We start from the raw sequence: 18,638 nt of genomic DNA, 5'->3' as shown, positions 1-18,638 counted from the left end.
AAAGGAACCTGGAAGTGACAGCAGACTTGTCAATTTCAATGTCAAGGCAAAGTGGAGAAGCAATTAAAAAATAGAATACATCGAAAAGTGGAACAGAGGTTATGTTGATGCTTTATAATGCACTGGTAATCTCATTGGAATACTGGCCCCAAAATTCCTGAGTTGAAAGAGCACGTACATAGAAAATGGCACCTTTGTGGGGCTAGGAATTTCTGACGGGGCCAACCATGCACAGTTTCCACTACGGCAGAGAAAGTGACCACAGCTCTCAATTTTTATGTCACAGCCTCAATCCTGGGAGCCACTGGGATGTTTGCTAGATCAGCTAATTTGCTCCTCTATAAAGCATGCCACCTATGCCCTTTAAGCCAGGACACCTCAATTTATACAATTTTGACAGTACTCCCAGACCAATGACTGAGAGAGCCATCAAATTTTTCAGAATTGCCAGATTGCTCAGGATTCTGATTGTACCCATGTGGCATTGCATGCCCCAAATGTAAACCCCCACATTTGTATGAAACACAAATGCTTCCCATCCTTTAAATGTGCAGCTTATTTGCGATGACAGGCACAGCATGTGAATTCACAACTGCTTGGGAGCTGTCATGATGCTTCTATACTTTGTCAGTCTGGTGTTTCAGCTTAATTTCAACAGGAACTCCTGATACTCCCGTGGCTCACGACACGTCACGGTAGGACCACCAGTACCGCAGAGGAGCGCTCCGGTAAAGCACACATGAAGACAAAGATAAGAATTGAGCAAGCCATTGGATGCTCAAAGGAAGGTCTGGAGGTGTCTTGCAGTATGGCCCCAGCACTGTCTTCTAAATTGTAGATAGCATGTTTCATGCTTCACAACTTAATAATCAGGAAAGGATGCCAGAGACTCTGATGTTGACGCGATTGATGCTGAAAAACTAGAAGCAGAGATTTGAAATGGTGGTCTCTGTGAGGATACAAGTAACATAGAAAATGGAAGATATTTTCTAAAAGTTAGGATACGATATTAAATATAAATTTGGCAACAGAGAGATGGGAAAGCACTTTGCCTTTGATGCACTTAAGAACATGCAGAAAGATCAAATACAAATTATATCTCATTCAATTTGTAGGTCCCACTCATCAAACAAACTAATCCAGAAGCAGATATCTAGGTCATAGGGTGTCAAAATCAGAAATGTATTTCATCTGGTTTAATTAAGTCTTTGTGATGTACAAGTTGGATGCATTTTTCACTACATAAAGCAGCATTTTATTCATTGTTTTCATGCTGAACTACAGAAGGAAAAAGATGTGTAAAAATGAAACTTTATCATGAGGAGATAGTAACAGCAATTTAGTGCTTCACATACCAGCTACGTCATTAATAGCATCATATTTTCTTTTGTCAGCCTTCATTGTTTTACCAAAAATCATATTCACATCAATGGATAATTCAAAACACATCAATCGTAATGTATTAACCAAATCTTGAGATGTACACAATAAATTATACTCACTTGTTACTCAAAATAGTTAGCAGTCTTATGATGAGCCAATTATCACTTGTAAAGCAACTGGGTAACTTTCTCTACGGTCTCAAATCCATCTTGGTTTAAAAGATACTTTCACATTTTCATTATTGAATGGGCAGAAAAAACATGAGGCAGTCTGATATCCTCAGTTTCGGGCCTTGTCATGTGCCTGAGTCGTCGGACGACCCGTCACTCAGACTCAACCCATCCTCATTCTTCCAGGTGAATGGAGTCATGTGGAAGCAAGGATTGAGGTGGGGAAAAGAGTCGCAATGAACAAATATTACTCAAGAATGGAGAAACCTTGGCTTTATCATTCTAGAATGGAGGCACATGAGAGGTGATCCTACAAAGGTATATAACGCAGTCAAGGGAATGGAAAAGATAAATCCAGAATATTACTTTAAGTTAAATCATGGGAGTAGAACAAGGACACCCAGCTTCAAACGGATAAAAAAAGAACATTTCAGGCTGCTATCAGGGAGTTCTTCTTTACACAAAGGGTGATCAATACATGGAAATGGACCTCCAGGTAGGGTAGTGGAGGTGATTTAAGCAACAATTAGATGTTGCAATGGGAGGACTGTAGGGTCTTTCTCAATTGAACTAAGGTGGGGTGAATAATTTTCCTCATCCTAATTATCTGGTGCAAAAACAATTTTCCTTTAAAAAGTATGAACAGACTGGTGGTCACGGTTAAAGAGAACTACCTTGGTCTTCAGACTGACAAGAAGGGCAATGCTGTAACAATTAGCCATTTTTTAAAAATGTAGTTGGACCTAAATTTGTTTTTATGTGGTCGTGTTACCACAAATATTTCTCAGGATGTAGGGCCAAAATACAGAACAAAAGCACCTGAAACAGGAAATTCATATCCTTATTACTTGGTCTAGACAGTAAATTTATAGCACAATTAAACCAAAAACCAAACAAAGAAACTGCTCTCCACCCCTCAAACTAATGATTTGTGGAGTAGGTTTGGCAGAATTAGGTTTTATTACACTTCTCATCCCCAACTCCTCTCCTCTCCCCAAAACACCCTCATGAATTTCAACTTCCTTATAATCTAATAATATTTCATAGTAATATTGCCCAACACATAGAATCATACAGCACAGAAGGCCATTCGGCCCATCGTGACTGTGCCGGCTCACTGAAAGAACGACTGATTAGTCCCACTCCCCTGTTCTTTCCTTATGGCCCTGCAAATGTTTCCTTTTTCAGTATATATCTAGTTCCCATTTGAAAGTTACTACTGAATCTGCTTCAACCGCACTTTCAGGCAGTGCGTGAAGATCAGATCATAATCCAGTTCATGACAATTGCTGAGTATATCCACTGAAAACTGCACTCTGACACCGGAGCTCATTTCACTGAGGATTCTTGGTATTCTTCAGACAGGAGACCTTCCCAGTCACATGGGACCTTTCTGTCTGATAAGAAAACCCCCTGAAAGAGTTTACAATCTACCTTCTTCTCTCAGCACTAACACACAGAGCTGAAATAAAGCTACCTAGATTTCATCGATTTTTAAGAACATAAGAAATAGGAGGAGTAGGCCATACAGCCTGCTCCACCATTCAATTATCCTGCTTCGACTTCAACTCCTCTTTCCCGCTAGATCCCCATGTCCCTTGATTCCCTTAGAGTCCAAAAATCCATCGATCTCAGCCTTGAATATACTCAACGAATAATCTGAGAGTTGTTGAGCTGGAGTCCGAGCTGCAGACATTGTGATGTATCAGGGAGGGGGGAAGAGTTACTTTGATCCAGGAGGCAGTCACACCCATTAGGTTAGGTAGTAGTTTAGATTGGTCAGTGGTCAGGGACAGGAGGATGTAACTGCGAGTCAGGCAGGTATGGGGATGCAAGATGCAGTGATGGAGGAGCCTCATCCTTTGACCTTGTCCAACAGGTACGAGGTACTTGTTACTTGTATAGATTAAAACAAAGACTGCAGGGAGGATGAGCAAACTGACCATGGCACCGTGGTACAGAAGTCATTCAAGTGGGAGGAGTAAAAAGGAATGTGGTAGTGGTTGGGGACAGTATAGTCAGGTGGATTATTACTGTTCTCTGCAGCCGCGACCAGGAGTCCCGAAGACTGTGTTGCCTGTCCGGTGCCAGGGTTAAGGATATCTCCTCGCAGCTGGAAATGAACTTGGAGCATGAGGCAGAGGATCCAGTTGTCGTGGTCCACATAGGAACCGGCAACATAGGTGGAACTAGGAAGGAGGTTCTGCTGAGGGAGTTTGAGGAGCTCGGGTCCAAATTAACAAGCAGAACCTCAACGGTAATAATCTCCAGATTACTAACTGAGCCACGTACAAATTGGCATAAAATATCAGAGAACTGAATGAATGGCTCAAAGAGTGGTGTGAGAGACAGGGGTTTTGATTCATGGGGCACTGGCACCAGTGCTGGGGAAAGAGAGGGCTGTTCCGTTGGGATGGGCTCCACTTAAACCGCTGGGACGAGTGTCCTGGTGAATCGAATAACTAGGGCTGTCGATAGGGCTTTAAACTAAAAAGCGGGGGGAGAATTTATAAATCTAAAGAGATAAGTCAAGGCCATAGAGCAGTGTCGCGATTTGAGTAAAGATAAGCAGAGGGTGACAGGAAGGGATAGAGAGTTTAACGGTAATAGTGCATCAGTGAATAAGGTAAAATCAGGGTAAAATAGTAAAAAGTTAAAATTAAAGGCTCTGTATCTGAATGCACGAAGCATTTGTAACAGGATAGATGAATTGGTTGCACAAATAGAGATAAATAGATTTGATGTAGTAGCCATTACTGAGACATGGTTTCAAGGTGACCAAGGTTGGGAATTAAATATTACAGGCTGCTTGACTTTTCAAAAAGACAGATAAAATGGAAAAGGAGGGGGTGTAGCCCTGATAACAAAGGATGACATACAGACAGTGGTGAGAAAGGATCTTGGCTCAGAAGATCAGGAAGTAGAATCAGTATGGGTGGAGATAAGAAATAACAAGGGGCAGAAAACACTGGTGGGAGTAGTTTTTGGCCCCCAAACAGTAGTTATACTGCAGGACGGAGTATTAATCAAGAAACAATAGGAGCATGTAACAAGGATAATGCAATAATCGTGGGGGACTTTAATCTTCATATCGACTGCGCAAATCAAATTGGCAAAAGTAGTTTGGAGGACGAGTTCATGGAATGCATTCGAGACAGTTTCCTAGAACAATGCGACTTGGAACCAACAGGGAACAGGCTATTTTAGATCTTGTTTTGTGTAATTAGACAGGATTAATTAGTAATCTCATAGTAAGGGATCCTCTGGGGAGGAGTGATCATAATATGATAGATTTTCAGAGTTTGAGAGTAATGTACTTAAGTCCGAAACTAGAGTCTTAAACTTAAACAAAGCCAATTACCTAGGTATGAGGGGGGAGTTGGCGAAGGTGGATTGGGAAATTAGATTAAAAGATACGGTATAAGATAAGCAATGGCGAACATTTAAGGAAATAATTCATAATTCTCAATGAATATACATTCTATTGAGAAATAAAACCTCCACAGGAAAAGTGATCCATCCGTGGCTAACTGAAGAAGTTCAGGATAGTATTAGATTAAAAGAAGAGGCTTATAATGTTGCCAAGAAGAGTTGTAAGCCTGAGGATTGAGAGCGGTTTAGAAACCAGCAAAGGGTGATCAAAAAATAGATAAAGAGAGAGAAAATAGAATATGAGAGTGAACTAGGAAGAAATATAAAAACAGATTGTAAGAGCTTCTACAAGTTTGTAAAAAGGAAGAGAGTAGCAAAAGCAAAAGTGGGTCCCTTCGAGGCTGAGACAGGAGAAATTATAATGGGGAACAAGGAAATGGCAGATATGTGAAACGAATATTTTGTATCTGTCTTCACAGTAGAAGACACAAAAAATATACCAGAAATAGTGGGGAACCAAAGGTCGAATGAGAGTGAGGAATTTAAAGTAATTAATATTCGTAAAGAAAAAGTACTGGAGAAATTAACGGGACTAAAAGCTGACAAATCCTTTGGACCTGATGGCCTACAACATAGGGTTCGAAAAGAGGTGGCTGCAGAGATAGTGAATGCATTGGTTTTGATCTTCCAGAATTCCCTAGATTCTAGAACGTGGATTGGAAGGTAGCAAATGTAACACCGCTATTCAAGAGAGGAAGGAGAGAGAAAACAGGGAACTACAGGCCTGTTAGCCTCACATCAGTCGTCAGGAAAATGCTGGAATCCATTATTAAGGAAGTGCTAACAGGGCACTTAGAAAATTGTAATACGATTAGGCAGAAGCAACATGGTATTATGAAAGGGAAATCGTGTTTGACAAATCTATTAGAGTTTTTTGAGGATGTAACAAGCAGCGTAGATAAGGGGGAACCAGTGGATGTAGTATATTTGCATTTTCAAAAGGCATTCGATAAGTTGCCACGCGAAAGGTTGTTACACAAGATAACGGCTCATGGGATTGGGGGTAATACACTAGCATGGACAGAGGATTGCAAAACGGACAAAAAGCAGAGAGTAGGAATAAATGGGTCATTTTCAGGTTGGCAGGTTGTAACTAGTGGGGTGCCGCAAGGATCAGTACTGGGGTTTCAGCTATTTATAATCTATATTAATGACATAGATGAAGGGACCGAGTGTAATATATCCAGGTTTGCTGACAATACAAAGCTATGTGGGAAGTAAGCTGTGAGGAGGTCACAAAGGGCTCAATTTTAAAACCGAGTCGGGAAGGGAGTGGGGGGGAGGTGGGGAGGTCAAATTGAGGTTGGGAAATCCATTAGTACGGGTTTCCTGGACGTCCTTACGATTTTGATGTAAGGACGTCTTTTATTTTTTTTTGTCGGTTTCCTGTCCAACTGACCAACCTGATTGACAGGCTGGTCTCAGACAGACGGGAGACCAACCAGGGAGACGATGTCTTCAGGTAAGTCTGCAGGTGAGTCTTTGTTTGCATGAATGGGGGGGGGGGGGGCATGGGTGGGCAAGGATCGGCACGTCGGCATAGTTAGACATAGGTGGGCTTAGGTCGGCACAGGGTCGTGAGTCATGGGGGATGGGATCAGGGGTCAGTCACAGGAGGGTTGCGTGTCGGGATCGGGGGTCATCATAGAGGTTCGCGATTGTTGGGGGGAGGATCGGGGTCAGAGGATCGGAGTGGGGGGGAGGAGGATTGGGGGGGGGGTCTGCGATCAGGGGTCAGGGGTCTGCGATCGTTGGGGGGGTTGGTGCAAGTAGGCTTGTTGGGCCTGGGGGAAGCACTCCTGCTCCTTCTAGCCCACAAGCTGTGCCTTTCTAGGCACCTACCTGTTCGTCTTGGGCCTTCTCGTCTCCTTTGATGAGGCTTAAAACAGAAAGCCCGGGAATCCCAACCCCCTGGGGTTGAAATCGGGAAGTCTAGAAAAATGGAGGCCCAAAGCCTCCTTAGAAGGTTTTTGTGGCTCGACCCGCCTCCTGGGAGCGGGTTGGTCTCCCACCTTTCTTCTTGCCCCGGTGAAAACCGGAAATGGACAGGTTGGAGGCGTGTCTGAAATGGTGGCAATTTTCAATGCCCCCCTGCCCCCAATCCCCCCTTTTCTCAATGTTAAAATTGAGCCCAAAATCTCTGCAAAGGTATATAGACAGGTTAAGAGAGTGGGCAAGAAGGTGGCGGATGGAGTATAATGTGGGGAAATGTGAGGTTATCACTTTGGTAGGAAGAAGAGAAAAATAGAATATTTTTTAAATGGTGAGAAACTATTAAATGTTGGTGTTCAGAGGGATTTGGGTGTCCTTGTACATGAAACACAAAAAAGTTAACAATCAGGTACAGCAAGCAATTAGGAAGGCACATAGTATGTTGGCCTTGATTGCAAGGGGGTTGGAGTACAAGAGTAAGGAAGTCTTGCTGCAATTGTACAGGGCTTTGGTGAGACCTCACCTGGAGTACTGTGCATCGTTTTGGTCTCCTTACCTAAGGAAGGATATACTTGCCTTGGAGGCGGTGCAACAAAGGTTCACGAGATTGATTCCTGGGATGGGAGGGTTGTCCTGTGAGGAGAGATTGAGTGGAATGGACCTATATTCTCTGGAGTTTAAAAGAATGAGAGGTGATCTCATTGAAACATATAAGATTCTGAAAGGGCTTGACAAGGTAGATGCTGAGAGGTTATTTCCCCTGGCTGGAGAGTCTAGAACTAGGGGGCATAGGCTCAGGATAAGGGGTTGGCCATTTAGGACTGAGATGAATCGAAATTTCTTCACTCAGAGGGTTGTGAATCTTTGGAATTCTCTACCCCGTTCCTGTTATTGCTGATAGAATATTTTCAATTCTTAGAGTTTCAGTTGCAATCATGATACTGTCAGGGGTTATCACTTATTATCCACTTTTTTTTTTGTAAAACCTGTGTAGGCAAACAACAAGAAAGACTAGCCTTTTCATGTCTTGGTATTAGTCAAGCAAAAGCAGTGAAGGAGTTGTTCTGGTGGTGGGCGTAATGCAAAGCTGAAGTTCCTCTTTGAAAGCTTTCGTAGTAGAGCCCGTCTTTCAGTCTTCAAAGTTCCGGGTCATCAGTTGGGTTGACGCCACTGAGCTTCCAAGGTTGGACCTGGTCACAAATGAAACCAAGTCCCAAGAACCTGAGCCAACAAAAAAGCAACGTTAGTGTCAATCAATCATGAGTTGAAGAGCTGATATTAATACTCTACAGTGGTATCCTGTTACCTGTAATTTGTTGAGGCATGCAAAAGAGGTTTATAATCTAACTTGCCTTTATACGTAGGGATGGGTATATCAGAACTAGCATACTAAGGGATTTGTAAACATTTGCTTGTACCAGATTTGTGTGTGTGGATTTTAAGATTCATAAGCTGTTAATGCATTAGAATTATCAGATAGCAGTGAATGATTGCAGGGTCTAATGTGCTCTTGGGAGTCAGAAAATTTGCAAAAGGAATGTTTATGACAACACATGTAACTCCAAGATATGATTTCCACCTTGTAATCCTTTCTTTTTTTTTGTAAATTTGTTGTTTACAATATATGATACATATTTCTGGAGTTCTGTTGAAAGGTCATCGACCTGAAACATTAACTCTTGTTTCTGTCTCCACAGATGCTGCCTGACCTGCTGAGTGTTTCTAGCATTTTCTGTTTTTATTTCAGGTTTCCAGCATCATCAGTATTTTGCTTTTGTTACATATTTCTGTTTATGTTATTGATGGGGGAGATTTCTTCCGTTTGCTGTTTGCAAAATTGCAATGCATTCTTTCGACACACTGTTACAATCTGGCTACAAGTAGTGAACAGGGGAATCGTCTCCCTTAAACTGGTTAGTTCTTAACTATTTCTACTCCAATATTGCTTGTAAACACAGTGTGAGGGCTGCAACCTGTAAAGAAGTTTAATAATGGTACTTTGGAAGAATGTAAAAAGTAATGTGTGGTTCTCCTGTTGATGGATATTTACAAGATGCACGATCAGTTAGGTATGGTCTTTTTCTAATAAGCAAAGCGGAACCGCATATAAATTGCAAGTGACAAGTTGCCCCAGGTGTGATTGTTGGGTAAATACTGTATCCAAAAGGATCCTGACATGTGTCTTTTTCTTCCTTCCCTCCTCTGCTGAAGCAACACTGATACAATCAAAACTTTTATTATGTTTGACTTTGCTGTCGCGCCCAAGTGACTGCTGTTCATGTGTGAGCCTCGAAGGCTCAGTGTTGACAAGCTGTTTGACCATGGAGGGCATCACAGCTGAGTCCAATTCTGTCTTTACCTAGTATCTATAGACATACAGGCCTCGAAATTGGATCACGCATGCTGCACGTGCCTAATCAGGCTGGGGACAATACCATGGCAGATTGGTCCGCCTGCCTCACCAGTATAGTACCGGCAATCTGCGGGCACCAGCTGTAGCCCCAGAAGTAGCTCGCCACTTGTGGGGTAACAAGATTGGCTGGCTACATAAAGATGCTGGCTGAGGGCCGAAGGTGAGTCGGGGGGGGGGGGGGGGGTGGGGAGGGGGCGCGGGGAACGGAGAGAGGCAATTGGTGGCAGGCAGCAACCCACAGTTTTATTGTGAAGCAGAGAAGTGCACCCCTGCCCCTCTTGGCTCCATATAAAGGTATGTGTTTTGTAAAAACTGTACTGGCGGCTTCCCTTAAGTACCATAGTTTAGGCCGCATGTAAACCAGTTAATCTTGCGTTCAGGGCACACCAATTTCCGGTTTGGGTCCCAAAATAGGCATTAGGCCCTTTATTAGCATATTCAAGCGGCCTAGATACCGTTCTGCATTTGAACCGATATGATGGTACGTGGTTCCAACGGTTCAGGTATGGAGGCTGGCTCCTTAAATTGGACCTCTTTGCACCTTTTCTCTGCCCGGAAAATGGGTGCAACGAGGCCCAATGTCACCCCCACACTTTCCAGAAAGGGCCAATGGACAGCAACCGGAAATGTTACTCTACAAAGGCTGAAGGTGCTGAAGCGAACTCTGGCAAAAGACTTCTGCCCTGGTTGGGATCAGCTAGCTTAGCTTGGAACCTAAGTATTGCATCACACAATACATCTGCCTACCATGCACCAGAGTTCTTTGTGCTTTCTGTTTTGAGCAGATTTAGTTCAAACTATAAATATATTTTTGCTGCAGTATCTCTGCGTGGTGGAGGTTAGAAGAACCTCTGTAATACTCCCAGGGTTGTGACACACAGTCAGGGGTGCATTTGTCATGGCAGCCCATGTGTGATGCAATAGTCTTGAGTTACTTGCGGATGGTCGGCAAGTAAGTTTATTTAAATTACTGTTGCGATTGTATGTCGGATTAATTTAGTGACGGCAAAAAATACGTCAAATGGATGATATCAACTGAGTCCATGAAACGTTAATTGTGGTATAAAAATCTCTCTTCTGTCAGCAGTAGTGATTTTTTAAAAAATGGATAGAAGGTGGAGCTATCTTTTTGAGATCTCTTACATTGGTAGCAGCGTATTATGATGTTTGTGAAGTAGTATTATGAGTGTTACTGATAGTAATTGCACCATGTATATCGAGAATTAAGCTGTGGTGGATCATTCGAAATAGTATGCTTGGTTGATAATTGAAACACAAGCTTTCAATCCACATAGAAAACTATGGTCCAGAGGTAAATCAGATAAACAAGTGTGATGCAAGACACAATGGGCCTGATATTGGGAGGAAGGCAGGTTGCCAGCGAGGGATCGACTGGGCACGTGGGTAATCCGCCCAGTAAAATCAGTGGGTTCCCCAAGCGATCGTAAGTAAATTGGAGCCACTTACCTTGGCTTCCGGGTTTCGCGCTGGAAAGCTGCACGGCGGGCGGACTGCGCACCCGCATCATAGGCTGTCAGCTGGAGAAGCCCTATTTAAAGGGGCAGTCCTCCACTGACTGATGCTGCAGAAAGGAGCCAAAATTACAGCATGGAGCAGCCCAGGGGGAAGGCTGCTCCCAGGTTTAATGATGCCTCACTCCAGGTCCTATTGGATGGGGTGAGGAGGACGGGGAGGACAGAGATCTTCTCCCCAGCGGACGGGAGGAAGCGGCCTGCCTCTGGCACCACGAAGGCCTGGCTCGAGGTGGCAGAGGAGGTCACCAGCACCACCAACATATTATGCACTTGCATACAGTGCAGGAGGCACTTCAATGACCTAAGTAGGTCAGCTGAAGTGAGTACACTTACTCATTCCCCTACACTCCATCTGCCACATCTCCTGCACTGCCAACACTACTCAATCACATCACTCCTCACACCCACTCAAAGCTCATCCTCATCTTACCTGCACTTACTCACCTCACCAGTTCTCATCCCACCACTACCACTCAACCCAATCCTCATACAATCTCATTGCTCTATTTCATACTCACCCTCTGATGCATCTCTTTCACGGTCAGCCTCACCCAACCTTCCACTACCTGTGCTGCAGCCACAGGGCATGCATCACATATGTACAGTAGGAAGCGTAAGGCAAATGTGTCGTGAGCATGAAGGGGATGCACAAGGGTGTTTGAGGGTTTGTCATGATTTTTACTTATATTTGATTTCTGATCAACTCACATTACATATTATATTGTCACCACTACTGCCAAGTCTTGGCCATTCTTGACTGGCTTGTGCAATAATGCCCTTTCATGAGGTTCTCCATGAACACCCTTGATGCACGCATTGGGCCACCCTACAGTGGGTGAATGTGTAGTTGCACGACTACTTTGTGCAGGTGCCTGTTGTGCAGCATTGTGTTGTGTAGCTCCACGTGGCAGAGGTGGACAGCATGCTGGCGAGGTTGGTGATGTTGCTCGTCCTCCAATGGAGTGATGAATGCAACAATGGACACCTCCCCCTCGCCCATCCTGACGGTGTGAGTGTGAGTGTGTCCACAAAGTAGGGAAATGTGTTTGGACAGCAGAGTTTAGGGTATGATGTAATAATTTGGAGTGTGGAGACAACGGTGTGGCAGGCAAAACTTTGTCTGAGGTGACAGAGTGCCCTGCTGCAATGAATGAGAGTTTACCCCGCACCTGTTAAATGGACCTTTGCAGCTGTCACTGACTGCTGGCTGCAACACATCTGTTTAAACAGGGAGTGTTTCCCCCAGCATGGGAAACACGCTCTGGGTAGTCCAAAATCCGAATCCTCCTAAAATCTCCACTAATGAGGTCTGTAAATGACTTCAAGTACCCAGATAATGATCTTAAGTGGTATCCCGCCGGCTTTGATTGCCGATGGGAGTTCCGTATGCGGGGGCTGCGTGCGCACCGATTCGCATCATTGGGGAACCCAGAAGTGGGCGGGTTGGAGCCGGGCTCCGGAACCGCTCCAGGAATCCCCAATTTTAGGAGCACCCTCGCCACGAACGCACCCACTTGGCCATCCGAAAATTGACCCCAATATCTCTACAAGTTGAATTCCTTCTCATTCTTAGTCTATGGAGCAGTTTTTGCAACTTACCAGCTGGACATAAAACCAGCATTGCGGATTGTCCATCTGTTATAGAAAACTCCCGATTTTTATTTCCATTGAATTCACCCAGTGTCCTGGCCAACATTTATCCTTCAAACAACATCACTAAAAACATATTAACTGGCCATTTATCTTTGTGGGACATTGCTGTGTGAAAATTAGTCTATACTTCAAAATTATTTAATTGGCTGTGAAGCACTTTGAGATGTCCTGAAGTCATGAAAAGTGCCAAATAAATGCAAGTTCTTTCTTTTTTTTCTTACCACAGCAGCAAAATGGCCCTAACCAAAGTCACAAATGACATTCTCTGTGACTGTCACTCTGGTGCATTATCCCTTCTCGATCTCTCTGCAGCCTTTGACACGGTTGACCAGACTATTCTCCCCCATCCTTTCGTTCATTGTTCAGTTCAGTGGGATTACCCTTGCTTTGTTCCACTCTTTCCTATTCGATTGAAGCCAGAGTATCTCGAGCAATGGCTTCTCTTCCTGCTCTCACACCATTACTCATGGAGTCACCCAAGGATCTATCCTTGGCTCCCTCTTCTTCCTCACCTTTGGCAGCAACATATGCAGATAAGGGGTCAGCTTCCACACGTACGCTGACAACACCCAGCTCTACCTCTCCACTACCTGTCTTGACCCTTCCGCTGCCTCTGTGTTGTCAGACTGCTTGTCCGATATCCAATAATGGTTGAGCCACAATTTCCTCCAGTTAAACACTGGGAAATCTGAAGCCATCACTTTTAGCCCCAGCCACGATTCCATCGATTCCATCCCCCTTCCTGCCATTGCCTCAGACTGATCCATTCTGTTTGCAATCTCGGTGTCCTATTCGACCCTGAGCTGAGCTTCTGATCCCATATACTCTCCATTATAAAGACTGCCTACTTCCACCTCTGTAACATCACCCCACTTTACCCATCTCAGCCCATCTGCTGCCAAACCCATCATCCATGCCACTGTCATCTCCACACTCGACTAACCCAATGGTCTCCGGGCCAGCCTCCCATCCTCCAACCTCTGTAAACTTCAGTTTATCTAAAACGCTGCTGCCCAAATTCCATCTTACCTCAGGACCTACTCACTTATCACTGCTATCCTTGTTGACCTACATAGGCTCCCAGTCCCCCAATGCCTCCAATTAAAAATTCTCATCCTCATGGCCTTGCCCCTCTCTATCTCTGCAACCTCCTCGAGCGTATAACTACCCCCGATCTCTCGGTTCCTCTGACTCTGGCCTTTTGTCCATCCCTTACCCTCAATTCTCCCCACCAAAGATAGACAAAACTTCAGCCGTCTAGGTCCATGCTCTAGAATTCACTCCCTAAAGCCCTCCACCACTCCGCCACCCTCTTCTTTCAGAGCCTCCTTAAAACCCATCTCTTTGACCAAGCTTTAGATTACCCCTCCTAATATCTCCTTGTTTGGCTTGGAGTCCATTTTTGTCTGATTACGTCCCTGTGAAGTGTGACATTTTTCTATGTTAAAGGCACTATATAAATGCAAACTGTTGTTGTCATATCAGGGTTTACTTTAAGAGTATGTCAGATAAGAACAGGTTTCTAGGTGAACTGGATCTCTGATTTTTCTTCTCCATGTGTGTCTGCCATTTATATATCTTTGTTATGTGCAAATGCACATATCTTATTTAATCTAATTTTCGCAGTAGATTTCTGTTTTTAGCGTTCTATTTCTTACATACAATTGGGCTCATTTTTATGTTTTAATGCAGGGATTAAGTGATGAGCATTTGGGTGGAAGATGCATCTGCCTTTCAATTTGTGTTAAACTGCAAGTTTTTTTACCCACTGGGGATGCTGTTTGAATCCCTGCCTAAAAATACGCAGTGTACTCTTGGAGGTAACCCTGCACTATGTGGTCCTTTAATTTCTCCATTTAGTCATTTAATAATAGCCCACAATCACACATTGCCTTTCACAAATTCATCAAAGGTGAGCGAAGGAAGTGTCATTCTCATGACTGTAACTATAACCAGAATGTTCTCAAGGAGGTGTCTTCCAGCTACATTTTGCTTCATACTTTTTATATTTACTATGCTATATTTCACATATCACTCAACTTAAATGCAAATGGTTTCACAGTCATTTTTCACTTTGCATTAAGCGATGCATCTATTAACTGTTGAGAGGAGAATTCCTTTTCTCCCCATCCATTTTCTTCAATTAACTTCATTTTCAGCCCTTGACTTTCGATCTCCACAAAGCAGTCAGTAAAGATGAGCAAGCAACGCACTCTCTGATCTCTGCTTGTTTTGGTCTTGAGACAACTTGTAAAAGGCTTATGAAAATGGTTGGGGTGTTTCATCATTTTATATTCCCTCTCTCACTGTAAATGCTTAGCCTTGGCCTGGCAATTCCTCCCTTGGAGCCCAACATGTGGAGAATGGCAGCATGGGCCTACCACTTTGTGCCACAGTGCAACATCCTGAAATGAATTTTTTTGTTAGGAAAGAATCAATTCCTTTAGTGAGTTCTTTTTTATTCATCCCCGCCCCTCCCCAGTCCACATGAGTTTTCAATTGAGGATGGGAATAAACACCACTCCTCTCCTAGGTCTCTGCCAATGCCACTCTGTGACATGCTGCAAAGAGGAGCACACTTGCTTGTGTCCCATCCTCACCTTTGGGTGAACACTTTCTTTTGAAGCCTCTTGTTGATGCCATGGCTTTCATTTGGAAATGTACAGGAATGTGAGCAGAAACTTACATCCTAAAATTCCTTGGCACAGCATTCTTTAATGTCAACATGCTGCCTCTGAAAAGATACATATATAAAATATGTAAGAGCCGGCACAGGCACGGTGGGCCAAATAGCCTCCTTCTGTGCTATATGATTTGATGATTCTATAAAAATTGAAAAATCTGTTCCTTGACTTCAACATTTATCTATCAAATCATGTCTGAATTTTGTTTTGACATTATTAACCTTTAATAATAAGAACATTTTAAGAGCCAAGCTGCAAAGAAGCTCATCACCTATAATTGGATGAGCCATTGGGGACTAAATGTGCATTTTTAGACAAAGATTCAAATAATAAGGCAAACAGCAGTCCCAACGGGTAAAAAAGCTTGCAGTCTGACACAGATTGAAAGGCAGATGCATCTTCCACCCAAATGTTCGTCACTTAATCCCTGCATTAAAAAAAATGGGCCCAATTGACAGCAAGAAATATAACAGTAAAAACAAAAGCCTACTCAGAAAATGAGATCAAAAGATCTATAAACAGTCAGTTTACCTACAGCTGATGCAGTTGCTAGGAGATTCTCCTCCACTGCTATGGTGATGGGTTTTAGTTTCACTAGCAAGGCTAGGGCACCTTTTAAACACCCGATCATAGCAGAAGTGGCACATCTCCTAGCAACAGTTACAGATAGGTAAGCTGCTTTTGCTTTTTTTTTCTTATTCTGTGATTATGGAATAATGAACAAGTGGCTGTGCATTAATCATGTGGTCTTGCATACCAGGAGGTGGCTTGAGGAGAAGGTTATGATCTGGAATGCACTGCCTGAAAGGGTGCTGGAAGCAGATTCAATAGCAACTTTCAAAAGGAAATTGTATACTTGAAAAGGAAAAAATTGCAGGGCTATGGGGAAAGAGCAGTGGAGTGGGACTAATTGGATAGCTCTTTCAAAGAGCCAGCACAGGCACGATGGGCCAAATGGTCTCCTTCTGTGCTGTATGACTTTATGATTCGATTTTTAGATTCTGCTGCACGAACTTCTGGAACCTCGACTTAGTTGGTATTGGACTGCGGATACTTTTTTGGTTTTTCCCCCAAGTACATTTTTAATCCTTAAGGCAGTAGTCAATACACATATGGTCCTAGCTGTACGTTCCTGTACATTTAGCTGAGTAAGGAACTATTTTCTTTTGGATATGGCCTTATTAGCTTCACAGCAGTAGCAGTGATGATGGAGAAGTTAAATAAAGCCATATGTCTACTGCAGGCATTACCAATATTGCACAGTAAATCAGAACCCTTTTTCTAAGCTGACAGATCAGTGCAGCACTGACGGAGTGCTGCACTGTTGGAGGTGCTACCTTTCAGCTAAGACGTTAAACTGAGGTCCCCTCTGCCCTCTCAGGGGGACGTAAAAGACCCCATGGCACTATTTGAAGAACAGGGGAGCTCTCCCCGGTGTCCTGGCCAACATTTATCCCTCAACCAACATAACTAAAAAAATTATCTGGTCAGTGATCTGACTGCTGTCTTTCGGATCGCAGATCATAACCACCGCTCCCATCTTCTCGGACAGCAGGTGCTGGTAATGGTTCTGTTGTTCTCATTTACAGTTCCTCTGGACCCATCTTTTGTTTCTTTACTTGACCCATTACCACCATTATCCATTTTGTCATTTAATCACTCCTGCCCTATCGCAGAACTTGCCTTTTGTTCTTTCCTCCCATAACCCCATTTTCCTTGGCTCTGCACTTGCTTAAAAACTGTTAAATCTCTAACTTCTTCCAGTTCTGATGAAAGGTCATCGGCCTGAAACATTAACTCTATTTCTTTCTCCGCAGATGCTGCCTGACCTGCTGAGTATTTTCTGTTTTGATTGCCTCAGTACGACACTTGGGTATCAACCTAGATTAGGCACTTAAATCTGTTGTCGGGCTTGAACCCACAACCTTCTGACTCAAAGGCAAGAGTCTGATCAACTGAGCCAAGCAGACACTCAAGCAGAGGTATTTAGGGAGGGCATTCCAGAGAGTAGGGCGGAGATGGATGAAGGCTCTGCCTCTAATGACGCAGAGAGAGGGAGGGGAATGTACTGGAAGCCAGAGTTGGAGGACATGAGGGCATGGACTGGGATACAATACTGGTGCAGGCTACAGTGATAGGATGGGGGCAAGGTCATGAAGCAACTTGTAAATAAGGACAGGGGTTTTAAATTTGATGTTTTGGGGGATAGGGAGCCAACGGATATTGGCAAGGACAGGGGTGATGGATGAGCATGGTGCAGGATAGGATGAAGGTGGTGGAGTTTTAGACAAGTTGGAGCCTACGAAGGGTGGAGCTTGGGAGGCCGGAAGAAATGCAGAGAAGAAGTCGAGTCTGGAGATAACAAAAGCGTAGATAAGTTTCATTTTCCGCTAAGGAAAGGGCAGAGACTGGAGATGTCATGGGGTGAAGAAAGCAGTCTTGGTGTTGGATAGGACATGAATATTCAGCTCCTACCAAAAACTCCAAATCTTGCTGAAGACTCCTTCCTCCTCCCCAACCAATTGCTGAGATGAAGCCATCTGGTTTAGTCTCAGCAATTGTTTGGGGATGGGGCGGGAGTCTGTAACAAGATTTGGCAGGAGCTGAATAAGATGGCTTTGATTTTCTCAATGTTTGCATGGTTCAGTGGTAGCACTCTCACCTCTGAGTTGGAAAGAATGGTTTCAAGGCTCATTCCAGGACTTGAGCGCTTAATCGAGGCTGACGTTCATTGCAGTACTGAGGGAGTACTGCATTGTCAGGGGTGTTGAGACATTAAACCGAGGCCCCCCTCTGCTTGCTCAGGTAGATGTAAAAGATCCCATGGCACTATTCAGAGAAGAACAGAGATGTTCTCCCAGTGACAAGGCCAGCATTAATCCCTCAGTCAATACCACAAAAACAGATTAACTGGTCATTTATCTCATTGCTGATTGTGGGACCGTGCACAGATTGGCTACCACATTTATCTATAAAATAAATGTAATTAATTTGCTGTAAAATGCTTTGGCACATCCTGAGGGCGAGACCAATGCAAGTTTGTATTTTCTTCTTTTCTTTTAATACTTTGCCAGTGCATTGTACACACAGTGCATTGTAATATGACCTTACGACCATAAAAAAAATTCCACACAGGAAAAGTAGCAAAATGCTGTAGGCGTTCATGATCATGTAAGGAGTGAGTTTCTGTGCATGGAGTAATACAGTGTCTTGTAACGATACGTTTGTTAAGGTGGTAACTGAAACCCCGCCCCCCCCCACCAACACTTCTAATTTTAGTCTTGAATTAATCTGAGAATCAGGAATACATCTAAACTTGTCTTGGTAACTATAGTGATTAAAGGATGCATTTTCAGTGTAGATAGTTAAACCTTCCAACTCTTGTGGATTATTAAAGTCATTTTGCTCTTCTGGCACCACTAATATCAGTCAAACC

The 18,638-nt window shown here is 43.6% G+C and overlaps 1 protein-coding gene across 1 annotated transcript in view; it reads right to left on the bottom strand.

Moving 5' to 3' along the window:
* Positions 1-1,181: 1,181 nt before the first annotated feature.
* Positions 1,182-18,638, bottom strand: part of LOC137335707 (phosphatidylethanolamine-binding protein 4) — a 332,391-nt gene continuing 314,934 nt past the window's right edge. The window contains exon 7 of the mRNA XM_068001006.1: positions 1,182-8,138. Within this exon, the coding sequence (XP_067857107.1) occupies positions 8,047-8,138 (92 nt within the window). The 3' untranslated portion in view covers positions 1,182-8,046. The remainder of the gene's footprint in view (positions 8,139-18,638) is intronic.

The sequence above is a fragment of the Heptranchias perlo genome, chromosome 20 (genome assembly GCF_035084215.1).
Source record: "Heptranchias perlo isolate sHepPer1 chromosome 20, sHepPer1.hap1, whole genome shotgun sequence".
Classification (NCBI taxonomy): domain Eukaryota; kingdom Metazoa; phylum Chordata; class Chondrichthyes; order Hexanchiformes; family Hexanchidae; genus Heptranchias; species Heptranchias perlo.
The sequence above is the reverse complement of the archived record's forward strand: the minus strand, read 5'-3'. Positions and strand labels throughout refer to the sequence as shown.